A 12,495-nucleotide genomic window follows, 5' to 3' on the forward strand; every position below is an offset into this window, starting at 1 on the left:
GGCATAATTGTAATTCGTCACAGGCTGCGTCCTGTGTCTATAAATAGATGAACAGTACCCCCGTACTGTTCACACGAACCTGTCATTTGCCTTCGCATCACACTTGTATTCTTCAAGGCCGAAGGTACATTTGTAATTTGAAGTCATTTACATTCGTTTATAATAATAAAAATGGAGATGATTCTATGATAACATTTAAGTATTTTCATATCTCATGATTTATATGAATGCTTCGTTCCTCGTTGTCACGCTTACGAAGGTACGTCCTTCGTAACCTTCGTCCGAGATGCTTTATATCCCAATGGGATATAATGTTATGGAGGACGAAGGACTTTTACACTTAACATTTTCTATGTTGCCTTGTTCTTAATTCTTAGCATTTGAGAACAAGTCCCCAACACCAGCTGAACTTCAACTTCAACCGGGGTCCAGGGCAAGTTCAACCGGGGTCCAGAGAGGTTCAACCGGTGTCCAGGGAAAGTTCAGCCGGGGTATTTTCCTTGGACCTCACTGGTCAAAACCGGTTGAACCGGTCCTAAGGGAGGTTCAACCGGTGTCAGGGTCACCTGACCGGTCTGACCTCCTGACTGGCAGACTGACTGCCAGTGTGACCCCCAGGCGGTTGAACCGGCCCTAGGGGCGGTTCAACCGGTGTCAGGACCTGTTTTTTGCAGTCTGACCTGCAGTCTGCCAGTCTGACTGGCAGACTGTCTGTCAGCCTGCCCCAGGCGGTTGAACCGGTCTTAGGGGCGGTTCAACCGGTCTTGGTCAACTTTGACCAGTCTGCGGTCAGTCTGCGCGTCAGTCTGCCAGTCAGACTGGCAGACAGGCTGCCAGGCCTGCCAGGGGCGGTTCAACCGCCCTAGGGGGCGGTTCAATCGGTCTCAGGCAGAAAAATCTGCCCAAACGGCTAGTTTTGAGCTCCACCTATATATACTCACTCCTACCTCTCACCCCACAGTAGTGAGCACGATTTGAACTCCATTTCTAACCCAAGAAACACCTCCCTCTCTCTCTCACACATCTCTTGCCTCTCCCATTTCAAATCTTTGGAGAGAAATCTTTGAGTGAGCTTGAGAGCTGCGGTTTTGTGCTTCATCTCCACATCTCTCTTGCTTTTCTTCATTCGAGCTTTGGTACTACATCGAGTTCTTTGTGGATTCATTACTCTTGGAGCTTCTAGCTCCTAGACGACTAGGTGTCTCTTGTGAGTCTCCAAATCTTGTGGAAGACCACAAGAAAGTTTGTATTACCCGCTCGTTTGAGCAAAGATTAATGTGTGAGCTTGACCTTTGTGGTCGGCAAAGGGAGGATTAGGGTTGAAAGAGACCCGGCTCTTTGTGGGTGCCTCAACGAGGAAGTAGGGCACCTTGGTGGTGTGACCGAACCTCGGGATAAATCTTGTGTCTCTTGTGTTCTTGTTCATTGTGCTTATTCGTGTTCTTCGTTCTCTCACCCTTCCGTGAAAGATTTGTTCATATCTTTTTGGTGTGTGGATTTTGAGAAGTGCCCTTCTCAGATCTACTACTTTGAACCCTGTGGATCATTTAGAACATCTCATTTCCAAAGTTAACTGGGTGAATTTCGAGATCAATTCAGTTTTATATCTCATTCTTTAGTTGAGCTCGTTCAAACAAGTTGCACCGGTTTTGACACTGGACGGTTTTACCTAGTTTGTTTCTAGTTTTTTGTTGAAAAAGTTTTAACTTGCCTATTCACCCCCCCTCTAGGCAACTTTCACTTCAGTTAAGTCATTTACTAGATTTTATAGTCTATCATCAGTTAGAGGGTGTTTGTTTGGGATTATAATCCACCTAGATTATATAATCCAACAATTTTTGAACTAACTCTTAGTTCAAAAGTTGTTAGATTATATAATCTGGATAGATTATAATCTCAAACAAACACCCTTAAGCCATTTGGTCGTCCCTTAACTTTCTGGAGCCCACACCAAGGGAATCATTTACCTACGACCATTTATAAATTTCAGTTTTCCGTTTTTTTAAAAAAGTTTAGATATCATGCCTAGCCCGTTCTCTAGCACTCTTGTTATTTTTTTGTAAGTAAAGAAAGAGCTAAGGCGGGTGTCAGTCATAGAATTAAAGCCGGATGGTTGAAGTGGCGACAAGCTGCGGGTGTCTTATGCGACCACCGGGTGCCACGCAAACTAAAAGGCAAATTCTACAGGACAGCAATCCGGCCGGCTATGTTGTATGGAGCAGAATGTTGGCCCACTAAAAGACGACATGTCCAACAACTAAGTGTGGCAGAGATGCGTATGTTGCGCTGGATATGTGGCCACACAAGGAGAGATCGAGTCCGGAATGATGATATACGAGAGAGAGTAGGAGTGGCGCCAATTGAGGAGAAGCTTATGCAACATCGCTTGAGATGGTTTGGACATATCCAACGAAGACCTGAAGAGGCACCAGTGCATATCGGAATAATTAGGCGTCCCGAAAATGTGAAGAGAGGTAGAGGTCGACCAACTTTGACGTGGACAGAGGCTGTGAAGAGAGACCTGAAGGAGTGGAATATTGACAAAGAGCTCGCCGCAGATAGGAAGGGGTGGAAGTGTGCAATTCACGTGCCAGAACCCTGATTGATAGTTTCGCTTTTCCTCCTTAATCGTTTGACCTTTTCTTGTGTCCATTTTAGATCTTGCTGGTCCTTGTGGGTTTTATCTCTTTTATGTGTTTCCCCGTTTCGTTGTTTTCGGTTCTCCTTTGCCTTTGTTTCCCTTTTCTGTTCTTTGGGGGTTGAGCTCTAAGGTTTTCTTACGGGGTTTCATCTCTAGCCTACCCCAACGTGCTTGGGACAAAAAAGGCTTTGTTGTTGTTGTTGTTGTTGTAAAGAAAGAGCTAAGGCTAAATCTAATTTTATAAATGCACACTTTGTTTCTTGTAAGGGTGTGTCATCTGGTTTTCTATATAGAGTGAAGCAAACACCTCTTGCACGAGTAATTCTAAATCTGAATTTATATATAAAACATACAAGTACGAGTAATTCTAAAGCTTGAAACAATTACGCACACTTTTTCAGTTGTTGCTTTCTGTTCGAGCATATCAAGGGTTTCTCGTGTTAGAAAATGAACTGCAACATATCTGGCAATATACTTCGAGACCGCCCCACTATTGTAGTAAAGCTTACAATCAACCTATTGGTCATATATATGCCTACACACCCAGCATTCAATTGGCTGTGGGTTTCAAAATATCAACCGAAATACAAGGTGTTCTTCTGGTTTCTCTTACAAAACAGATTAAACAAAAGAGGTATGTTACATCGAAGGAATATGTTCCTAGATTCTTATACTTGTGAGAGTTGTATTCTACAACGTGAGGAAACCCTAGGACATCTCATCCAGTCAACAACATAAATCTGTCATCCACATTCAACCTAAATAATGGGGCCTTTAAAGGTGGATCTCCAAGAAAACAATCTGTGGCTTGAGTGCTTGACATAAGATGATCTTAGCGATGGCCATCATCACCGGCCATCGTCCACAACGGGGTTTAGGAATGGAGCCACGGACACAGCCTCTGCTGTGGACACTGAGCTTGACGTCCCTTCAGTGTTGCTCTGCCATTCGGCAACATAGCTAGGCTTGGACACTGCCTCAGGCGCCTCGCTGTCTCCTGTGAGCATTGACACCACTCTCGACATGGATGGCCTTTGACGAGGTGAGCTCTGGATGCAGAGGAGGGCGATGCGGATGGCACGGAGCAACTCGACACTATCGAATTCTGTGAGCTTGGGATCCGCAATGTCCAGCGGATGGTCTTCCTCGTAAAGTTGCCAGACCTGTAAATGGATAAGTGGCACAACTTCACTAATGTTCGTTACACTAGCAGAAAATAATAGAATAAATCACTTTTTTCGAAGATGATGGATCTATCATCAACTAAATGCCTAAAGAATTTCTTCATATGTTTCATCAACATGTTTCAGATCTGATCGCATGCGCTTGTACACTATTAATATACTTGCTTACCACAAGCGCCCATCCCACCCAAATGATATACATCCACCTCTTCTTGATTATCTACACATACCCCTTCATTCTCTCTACCTATTTATCGGCATGAATTTCGGTGTAATAAATGAATGGACCTGATAGTTGTGTGCACACGTGCATGCAAAAAAAAAACATCACCCAGATGGGTACACCATTATTCCAATTACAAAATTCCCAATAGCATCTATATGAATATGCATGTTATTGCATTTATCCAACAACACAAAAGAAAGAGTACAAGAACTAGGTCTAAAACTCACAGAAAACTTACCCATTCTAAAAGATAAGCCATGTCTTGGTCAAGCTTACCATCATAGTTCGGCCTTCCAGCAATAATCTCCAACATGACCACACCAAAAGCAAAAATATCAACTTTCTCAGTCATGTGACCTCTCATGGCGTACTCAGGTGAAAGATAGCCACTTCAAGAAATCAAAGTGAAAAGGAACTTCCATTAGCTCAGACATTAGTGGAAACTAATTATTAAACATATGGGGGGAGACATGTATGCCCTTACAATGTACCAGCAACTTTTGTGCTAACATGTGTCTTTTTATCGTCATAAAGTTTGGCGAGCCCGAAATCCGAAATCTTAGGGTTCAAAGTGGCATCAAGTAATACATTGCTGGCCTTTATGTCCCTATGCACAATGCGGATGCTAGACTCTTCGTGGAGATAAGCTAAGCCTCTTGCAATCCCCAAGCATATTTTATATCGTGTTGACCAATTCAAGTTCAATCTTCCATTTCCTGCATGCCAATGAACATTTCAGATGTCAGATTTATATAAGAGTCCTAGACTAGTCGCCGCTGGATAAACTGAATGAAATGGTTGATACCAAACAATGCTTTATCAAGGCTTCCACTCTCCATGTACTCATAAACCAAAAGTGGTTTATTTCCCTCAAGGCAAAAACCAAACAACTTCACAAGATTACGGTGCTGCACTCGGGAAATAGTTTCTATTTCAGCTACGAATTCCTTCTTCCCTTGGCGAGATGTTTCAGATAGTTGTTTAATTGCCACCACACTGCCATCAACTAATTTACCCTGCCAGAAGGTGAATTTTTCTAAAAAAGAGTTATAAGCACCAAGTAAAATCAATATCATGTAATAGAGTAAATGCACTAGAGTACCCAATCAATCTCATTTTACTGACCACGTGCAAAACAGGGGGAAAAGGAAAATAACAGGGAATATCCCAGATTTATTATGCACTGATGTTAGTAAGATAATTGGAGAAGTACGTTAAATGAGTAAATGATAAAAGGAATTTTCATTGAACAAAGTAGAATTAAACAACACAACTCTAGCCAAATTTGCACAATGAAAACAAATTCGTTGTTCACTATTAACCTACAGTGCCACAAAAGATCCCTAGCAGATTCAAATCATGCATTGTGTACTACAAATGAACAAACCTTATAAACTGATCCATATCCCCCTTCACCAAGAAGATTAGCAGAACTAAAATTTTCAGTAGCGGTCCTTAGTTCACCATAAGTGTAACAGAATACATTAGGTATTCGAACAATATTGTAGAGCTCTGCAAACACCACATACTGTTAGTTTGTAAGAAAAAACCTATTTGCTGAGTTTAAGGATTGCGTTAGCCTAGCAATCTAGCATATCATTTTACCTTGCTGCTCTAGTGATACTTTTCTCCTTTTGTGCCTCCACACACAGAGTGTAGCAAGTATTGCTAGTCCTAAAACTGTTGCACCAATCACGACTCCAATAATTACACCTATTTTATTACCCTTCTTTTTTGTATCTGTAGGAGAGGCATTTGTTAGAAAGCATGATTATACATCAATATAAACAATATTTGGCTTTTATGTTAGGCATTTCTAAAATTCCAGTCTTTTTAGTCTTCAGTACTTCTCGTGGTAGAAATTGTATATAATGAAATTGTTGAACGTAAGGACATTATCTGAACAATATTAAAGCCATGATTGTATCAAAAGAGAATACTTAGAGTTGCACTCAAAGCTGATATTGTAGGCCCATAATCGCCTTGATTAGGGATGCAACAAGTGCCCTTTCCAGCCCAAAAGAGATGAATTTCTAGGATGTTTTTTGTGACAGGTACAGTATATTGTTTCTTGACAGCAGTGTACGATGTGCTTGCTTCGCCAGCTTCTTTTGCTGCCTTCTTTATGTTAAAGTTCTGCTCCTTACGCTCACCCTGTACCAAGAGAAAAGGGATGGAACAAATTATATGAAGAAAAAACATGTGTCTAGCTCATAAGCTAAATCCCAAGTGCATGTTATAACACAACTAGAACATACCTGGAGATAGATATCGAAAACCCTTCTCCCAACGCTCTTCCAAGTTTGTAAATCTTCAAAGTCAAATTCTCCAAATTGAAGTGTGACTGTGTAGTCCCCATTTTCAAGTCCAAAACCATAGTATCTTAAAGTTGATGCTGACATCCTTGCTGTTTGGAAAAGTTTGGAATCTAGGGTATTCTGAAACCGGCGTGAACTGTTGACTATGTAACTCCCGTTTGATGTATCCATGAATCTCCCGACATTACTAACACCCCATCTTGGTGGGCTTGAAATATAATATGATGCAACACCAAGATTGGCATCATCAGGTTGATACATGGAATTATCTGAAGCAAATACAGATCTACTACTCCCACAGTCTACAGTAAAGGAGGAAGCTACAAACAAACCAAATTATCGAATAGTGTTAATTAACTGAAGTACACACATGATTGAAATTGAAAAAGGTGGAACCTCACATTGTGGAGAGCCAAGAAAGCATGACGTGTTTCGCTGAAGGCACTCCAGCCCCGCAGGTAAGACACTGCACATGTCAAATGTTGTCATTTTGAATCTCAAACGTGAGCTTGGATTTTGAAGGCTTTGAGGAGCTTGTTGAATATAAACTGACCTATCTTTGGACTTGTTGATCACGAAGTAGTTTGCCACCAAATTTCTATGCATAATGAGACACGCAAAAAACTTGAGAGGTCTTTGGACTTGGAGCATATTAACAGTGTGTTTATTTCCTAGAATCAAGATACACTAAAGCAACAAACTTTTTTTTTGCCTTTTTGGAGTTAAGCAGTAAGGGAATGTATGTCTACTTCTTCAAAGATTCAGAATAATAGGTTGCTTCAAAATGCAACAAATCTAAAAAGAAATATAAGCTAAATGCCTCAACACAAGTTTTTTTAGATGTATTGAACATTCAAAAATATATTTTAATAAATACATGTACTATAAGCATATATTTCAAGTTGGGCTACATTATGCTTTGAAAAGACAATTGGGCTAAAAGTTCGGTTGACCAACAATAAATTACATAACTTAATACTTACAATTGCAAATTATGACTAGCCCAAGAAGGAAGGTTTCCTGAGAGGTAGTTGTAGGAAAAGTCTCTACATAAAAATAACAAGGGAAAATGTTATAGATAAACATCTTCCTAATTTTTTCCTTAAAACTAAATGGAACTGGACACACATACAAGTACTTAATAGAAGGTCCTATAGAGCTTGGAAGGCCTCCTGTAAGACTATTGTTCCCAAGAAATCTGATCGGAATGCATGTGCTACAATTAGCAAGATAAACAATGAAATTCATTATGCCCCCAAAATAAGCATTGAAAGGGATACAAAACATACAACAAGGTGAGTGAATTCATATTTAGTAGAGCTTGTGGTACTTCACCTATGATATTATTAAAACTCAAATCCCTGCATAAGTAAGTAAAAGACGAGAATATGTGTGAAAGGAAACATCTCGCGATGCATATCCATAGGAAGCATCTTGCACAAAGCAGATTTAACAAAAAATTTGGAAGAAACGAAATGCCTTACAATAATGTTAATCCTGTAAATTTTGAAAAGTTCACTAATGCCAAAGTACCAAATATCCTGCAATTCCTTAAAATTCTGCAATGAATAATGTCACCAATTTAAGTATATAACAACTCGGTTACAATGGAGCAAATGAAGGCGCAGTTTGATTCATAAAGTGAATGATTAATTGGGAATACAATAAGTTCAAAGATGTCATGTTACTGATGAATGCCAGCGAAGAACTCCCAGTTACAATGTCACCTATTCGTCTGAATCACAGAAATAGATAATTGATTATTATACACTCTAATATTTAGGAATGCTACTTAGATACTCTTACCACCAATGATCATACTTACAAGCTTGTTAGCTGAACAAGATTAGCAAGAGTGCTTGGAAGTGGACCTTGGAATGAATTGCCTTGAAACCGCCTGCCATATTAGCGTTGTTGTTATGTGTAAAGAAATAAAGAACAGACCCACAAGAGAAATTCTTTGGTAAAAATAAACTAAATAAATCTATATGGATACAAATATGAAGTATTTCATAAAGGAAAAAGATATTTTGTTATCTAGAAATATCACGAGAACATAAAAATATTGAAAAAAATACATTATTTCATAAAACACCTGGCCTTAAATAACTAATTTAAGAGGACATTAAAAAGGTAGATTTTGCAATCGTAGAAAAACAAATCATGTCGTGTATTTTACAGACCACACTGAGCCATGGGGGTTCAAAATGAAGTCCATACTTTAGCCACACCAAATTTTACTAAATGGAAGATTGACTTTTTAAATTGTAATAAATGTAGATGATGTTACCTTTAAAGGGTGTCAATGTTATATGAAAACTAATATAACTTGTAACAACATATCCAAATTGTGTGTACTAGTCCCAGACTCCCAGTTAGGAAATAGTTGCAAACGATGAAGATTAATAAAACATCTTACAAATCTGTTAAATTACTCCAGCTTCCAATGTAATCTGGTATTTTCCCAGTAAAGTCATTATCTGATGCGCACCTAAACAAAAAGTGGAATAACATATAACGTTGAGTGGCATAGAACAATACTATTGAAAAAATGTGTCTAATGGATATACAATGTTTTCAATCGTGTAAGTTTCGAAAATGATGATGGTATAGGACCACTTAAGCCAGCACTATCAATGTACCTGCAAATAAGAGGGAAACAAACATCACCATTAAATATGGAGCATAGTTATCCACGACAGAACATAAACATGGTTCGCTAGAAGCAACAATGGTACAAATTACATAGTGTCTAGAACTAGTCGTAATACGTACATATGCTCTAGTTTAACCAGGTTACCCAATTCAGAAGGAAGGGAGCCAGTTAAATTGTTCGTGCCTAAACTCCTGAAATCACAAAAATAATAACACCAGGTTAGAAGCATTAAATTTGTGGGTGGAATATCCTTATCTTAGAAGCATGATGATAACTGGTAGAATAAACGAAGACGTAATTTTGTTTCTTCTCTAATAGGAAGAGCTTGAAGTGGTTTGAGGCCAAGTTAAATTGTCGTGCATTTAATTCGGTGGTGATTACACACTTGAACAATTGTGGTGTGTACATGCACATGAGTTAAATTAAGGACACATTTTTTTTGTACTTCTATATTTCTTATCAGATAGGTCATGACACTATAAAGTGCATTTCTTACAGGATTATGAGATTCACAAGGTTCCCCAGCTCCTTTGGAATAGTTCCTGATAATGCATTGCCAGAAAGCGACCTTGAATGTTGAAGGGAGAAGAATCAGATTCAGGTTTCGACGTTATGCAGAACATGGAGTAATGCTAAGTTTTAAATCTATCTCACATCTGCTGCAAAGCAGTTAATTCTCCAAGGAACGATGGCAAAGGCCCTGTTAAGTAATTCTGTTGTAAATTCCTGAAACGGCATCCGAACAGGTACGGTCAAGTAATAATAAAATAGAGTAGCTTAGTAGAAAAAATAAGCTAATATGAAATGGGATATGACGATGCATGGAACATTATGAGACCTTTTTTTCGGTTACTTGCATTGCAAAGCATATGGGGAAATATATAAGGACATCTTTTTCAGTTAATTGCAGATAAGTAGACGACCATAATATCCAAATTGAACCCAGCTCAAACAAACATGGCCTAGCTCGGGGAGAAACGAAGCTGAGAGAGTTCATACAGAGTTGTCAAGTGGCTGAGGTTCCTCAGCTCCTCAGGTATAGGACCAACCACATCCAGTTTGTTCATTTTCCTGCAGTCACAAGAGTGCAGTTCATAACCATTACAAGACTTTGCCTTGTAGGACTTATTCGGTTATTCACATTTCATGGAAGGGGGAGGGGGTTAGAAGAGATCAGGAGGGACTTTAACTTACTCAGGCCTTGTTCCTTTGTGTCGGATTGGTGGGTCGGAACGATTCCTAACTGAATTGATTCTCTAATTTATATAAACTTTGATTAGCTGAAACGATTCCGGGTGCAATCCGACACAAACGAATAAGGCCTCAATTGCCTTCGATCCACGTGGATTGAGATTAAAACGAACAGGTCGTTAATGCTGCCTGTCAGGATTTTGCTCAGCACGAACACCCAACGCCTCAGGAGGAGGGGGGAAAAAGCATCGAATACCCAGTTCCGTCCGTGGACGTGCCGTGCAGACACTTACAGCTCGGTAATGTGGCAGATGGTGTTGTTGTGGTCGGAGCAGTCGCACTTGATGCCCGGGTTCATTTTGTCGGCGTAGATGGACGTGCCGTCCGTGGCCGCGCCGACGCACGGGTCGCCTTTGAACCATGGCGACCACACCTGCAGCCCGAGCTTGGAGAACACCGCATTACAGAAGAATGGGTGGGGGAGCGTGGGGATCCAAAAGCTATAGGAAGCCAGCACAGGTGAGCAATGGTCAGAGGACAAATTTCTATTTAACGCATGAAAGCAAATGTCTTGGAGAAAAAAAAATCTCTAAGCAACACTAAAGTGGCACATAACATTTAAAATTGCTGTAGCATGTGTAACATTCAACCGTCAATACCTTGATCTAAGACGAAATTAGATATTGTTGCAGGCGGTGCAGAGGGTGAAGCCCAGGTTGCACGATGTAGGCCTCCACACTATCGTACCTTGGTCTGCGATGAGCTGGGAGGGAACTTTGCACTAAAGCTAAGGGTGAGACAGTGAACCCCAGGTCGTCGCACTCCTCTCGACCCATGATGGTCACCACGATAAGACCAGAGCCACACGAGGGGAGACCATGGTGATGACGGCCGCCGCAGGGGAACTTCGGCACACAAGCGAGTTGAACCAGTCTCAAATGTTGACAGAGGTTGAGGGGAACATCATGGTTGGTGTGTGGAACCCTAGCCGGCCATCGAAAAGTAGCTGCCCATCCGGTTCCAGAAAGTGCGAGGATAGAAAATACAGTCGGTTCTTGAAATCGCGAGTGCAGGTGAGGAGAGACGAAGCGTCGCGTGGAGGTCTCCGTAGGCGACAAGAACACTCGAGAGAGCAGGCTGGGGAAAATGAACCAACGATCGACGATCAAACTATTACGATTTTTTGGGTGATGTGGATGGGCTCGTAGGAGCCATTTCCAACCGGCTTTAATAATAAGGAAATTGCATAGTTCGAACGTTTGACAAGACATATATGCAAGAATCCCGTATTTGAAACATACGGTAGTCACACATACATTTGTTTACTTATATCAGTTATGCTACCATTATTTAAGCTAACATACAGTCCCATATACATAGGGTAATGTCTAACATATCGAGGATATGTACCTCTATAGCTAGTTATTGACCTAGATCAATTATATAGTGATCTTTTGGTATATATACATTGTTGTACTAGCAAACCGCGAAGCACATGCAATGTATGGACACAATTTGAACGAGAAAATGAAATCCCAATTCTACATCTGCACATGAATTGGTAGATCAAATAACATCGATGGTGATGAATTAAAGTGTGTAGCAATTACCTGGCTGATGCAGCCACTGAGCTCCAGAGGTATTACTCCACGTGGTTCGACCCAAAAAAGCAGAAATGAGGAGAACCTAAAACACGTGGAGTACATAAACTCAGGTAACAGAATGCAAGTGTAAAAATGATCACTAATTATGTAAGGATAATGTAGAATTATAACCTATAGACAGTTTACATATTTACAAATAATAAAGATGAAAATTAGGCTAACAAAATGAAACCTCAACTATACAATTGTGTATTAATTGGTAGAACAAACAACATCGATGGATGACAGAATTAGTATAACAACCTGGAACATTAAAAGTTCATGCACATAAAAAAATGAAGTCTGTTGGTGTACCAACTGAATTGAATGGGTGGTTTAAAAAAAGGAAGGTCCATTTGCTTTCTTCTGTTATGATTGAAAAAAAGAATTACTGCTGCTACGATATTTTAACTATTAGACCATGCTCAAGTTAACAACTTAGATTTTTTGGTACCTAAACTGATCTAGCTTTAACAAACTAACCAGTATAAATTGTGGCTTGAACTTGGCTTCTCTGAATTACATCTGTTTTCAATTTGTACAAGAACGAAAAAAACAATATGCCTTTTACAAAATTTAGAATATTATCAGTTTATGAATTTGATTTTCTTGCATGTGATGTATCCATATCCTATT

General features: G+C 39.9%; 1 protein-coding gene across 4 annotated transcripts; it reads right to left on the reverse strand.

The window, feature by feature from the left end:
- Positions 1-3,089: 3,089 nt before the first annotated feature.
- LOC103642056 (probable LRR receptor-like serine/threonine-protein kinase At1g56140) lies at positions 3,090-11,397 on the reverse strand. 4 transcript variants are annotated; one of them, XM_008665376.4, is made up of 24 exons: positions 10,876-11,397; positions 10,510-10,716; positions 10,025-10,096; positions 9,680-9,751; positions 9,522-9,593; positions 9,145-9,216; positions 8,940-9,011; positions 8,789-8,860; positions 8,195-8,266; positions 8,033-8,104; positions 7,854-7,928; positions 7,659-7,730; positions 7,502-7,567; positions 7,353-7,415; positions 6,923-6,967; positions 6,771-6,835; positions 6,310-6,689; positions 5,992-6,205; positions 5,657-5,791; positions 5,439-5,563; positions 4,857-5,067; positions 4,536-4,767; positions 4,328-4,440; positions 3,090-3,804 (listed from the first exon to the last, which is right to left on the reverse strand). In XM_008665376.4, exons 2-24 carry the CDS (start codon positions 10,572-10,574, stop codon positions 3,737-3,739), a joined length of 2,505 nt encoding a protein of 834 aa, XP_008663598.1. In that variant the 5' UTR covers positions 10,575-10,716; positions 10,876-11,397; the 3' UTR covers positions 3,090-3,736. The 4 variants fall into 4 exon arrangements, with proteins under 4 accessions (XP_008663598.1, XP_008663594.1, XP_020401161.1 ...); XM_008665372.4 differs by having other exon boundaries at positions 4,290-4,440; positions 10,876-11,395; XM_020545572.3 differs by lacking the exon at positions 7,659-7,730 and having other exon boundaries at positions 4,290-4,440; positions 7,502-7,585; positions 10,876-11,394.
- Positions 11,398-12,495: the final 1,098 nt, after the last annotated feature.

Source organism: Zea mays, chromosome 10 (assembly GCF_902167145.1).
Source record: "Zea mays cultivar B73 chromosome 10, Zm-B73-REFERENCE-NAM-5.0, whole genome shotgun sequence".
Lineage (NCBI taxonomy): Eukaryota > Viridiplantae > Streptophyta > Magnoliopsida > Poales > Poaceae > Zea > Zea mays.

Bases quoted from the DNA above. Each gene is read 5' to 3' on its own strand.
- LOC103642056 (XM_008665372.4), bottom strand. From the start codon at position 10,574: ATGAACCCGGGCATCAAGTGCGACTGCTCCGACCACAACAACACCATC. The intron at 9,217-9,521 runs GTAAGAAATGCA...TTGTGATTTCAG, and splicing joins CTTGTGAATCTCATAATCCT to GAGTTTAGGCACGAACAATT. The intron at 7,416-7,501 runs GTATGTGTGTCC...ATTTTTATGTAG, and splicing joins GGACCTTCTATTAAGTACTT to AGACTTTTCCTACAACTACC.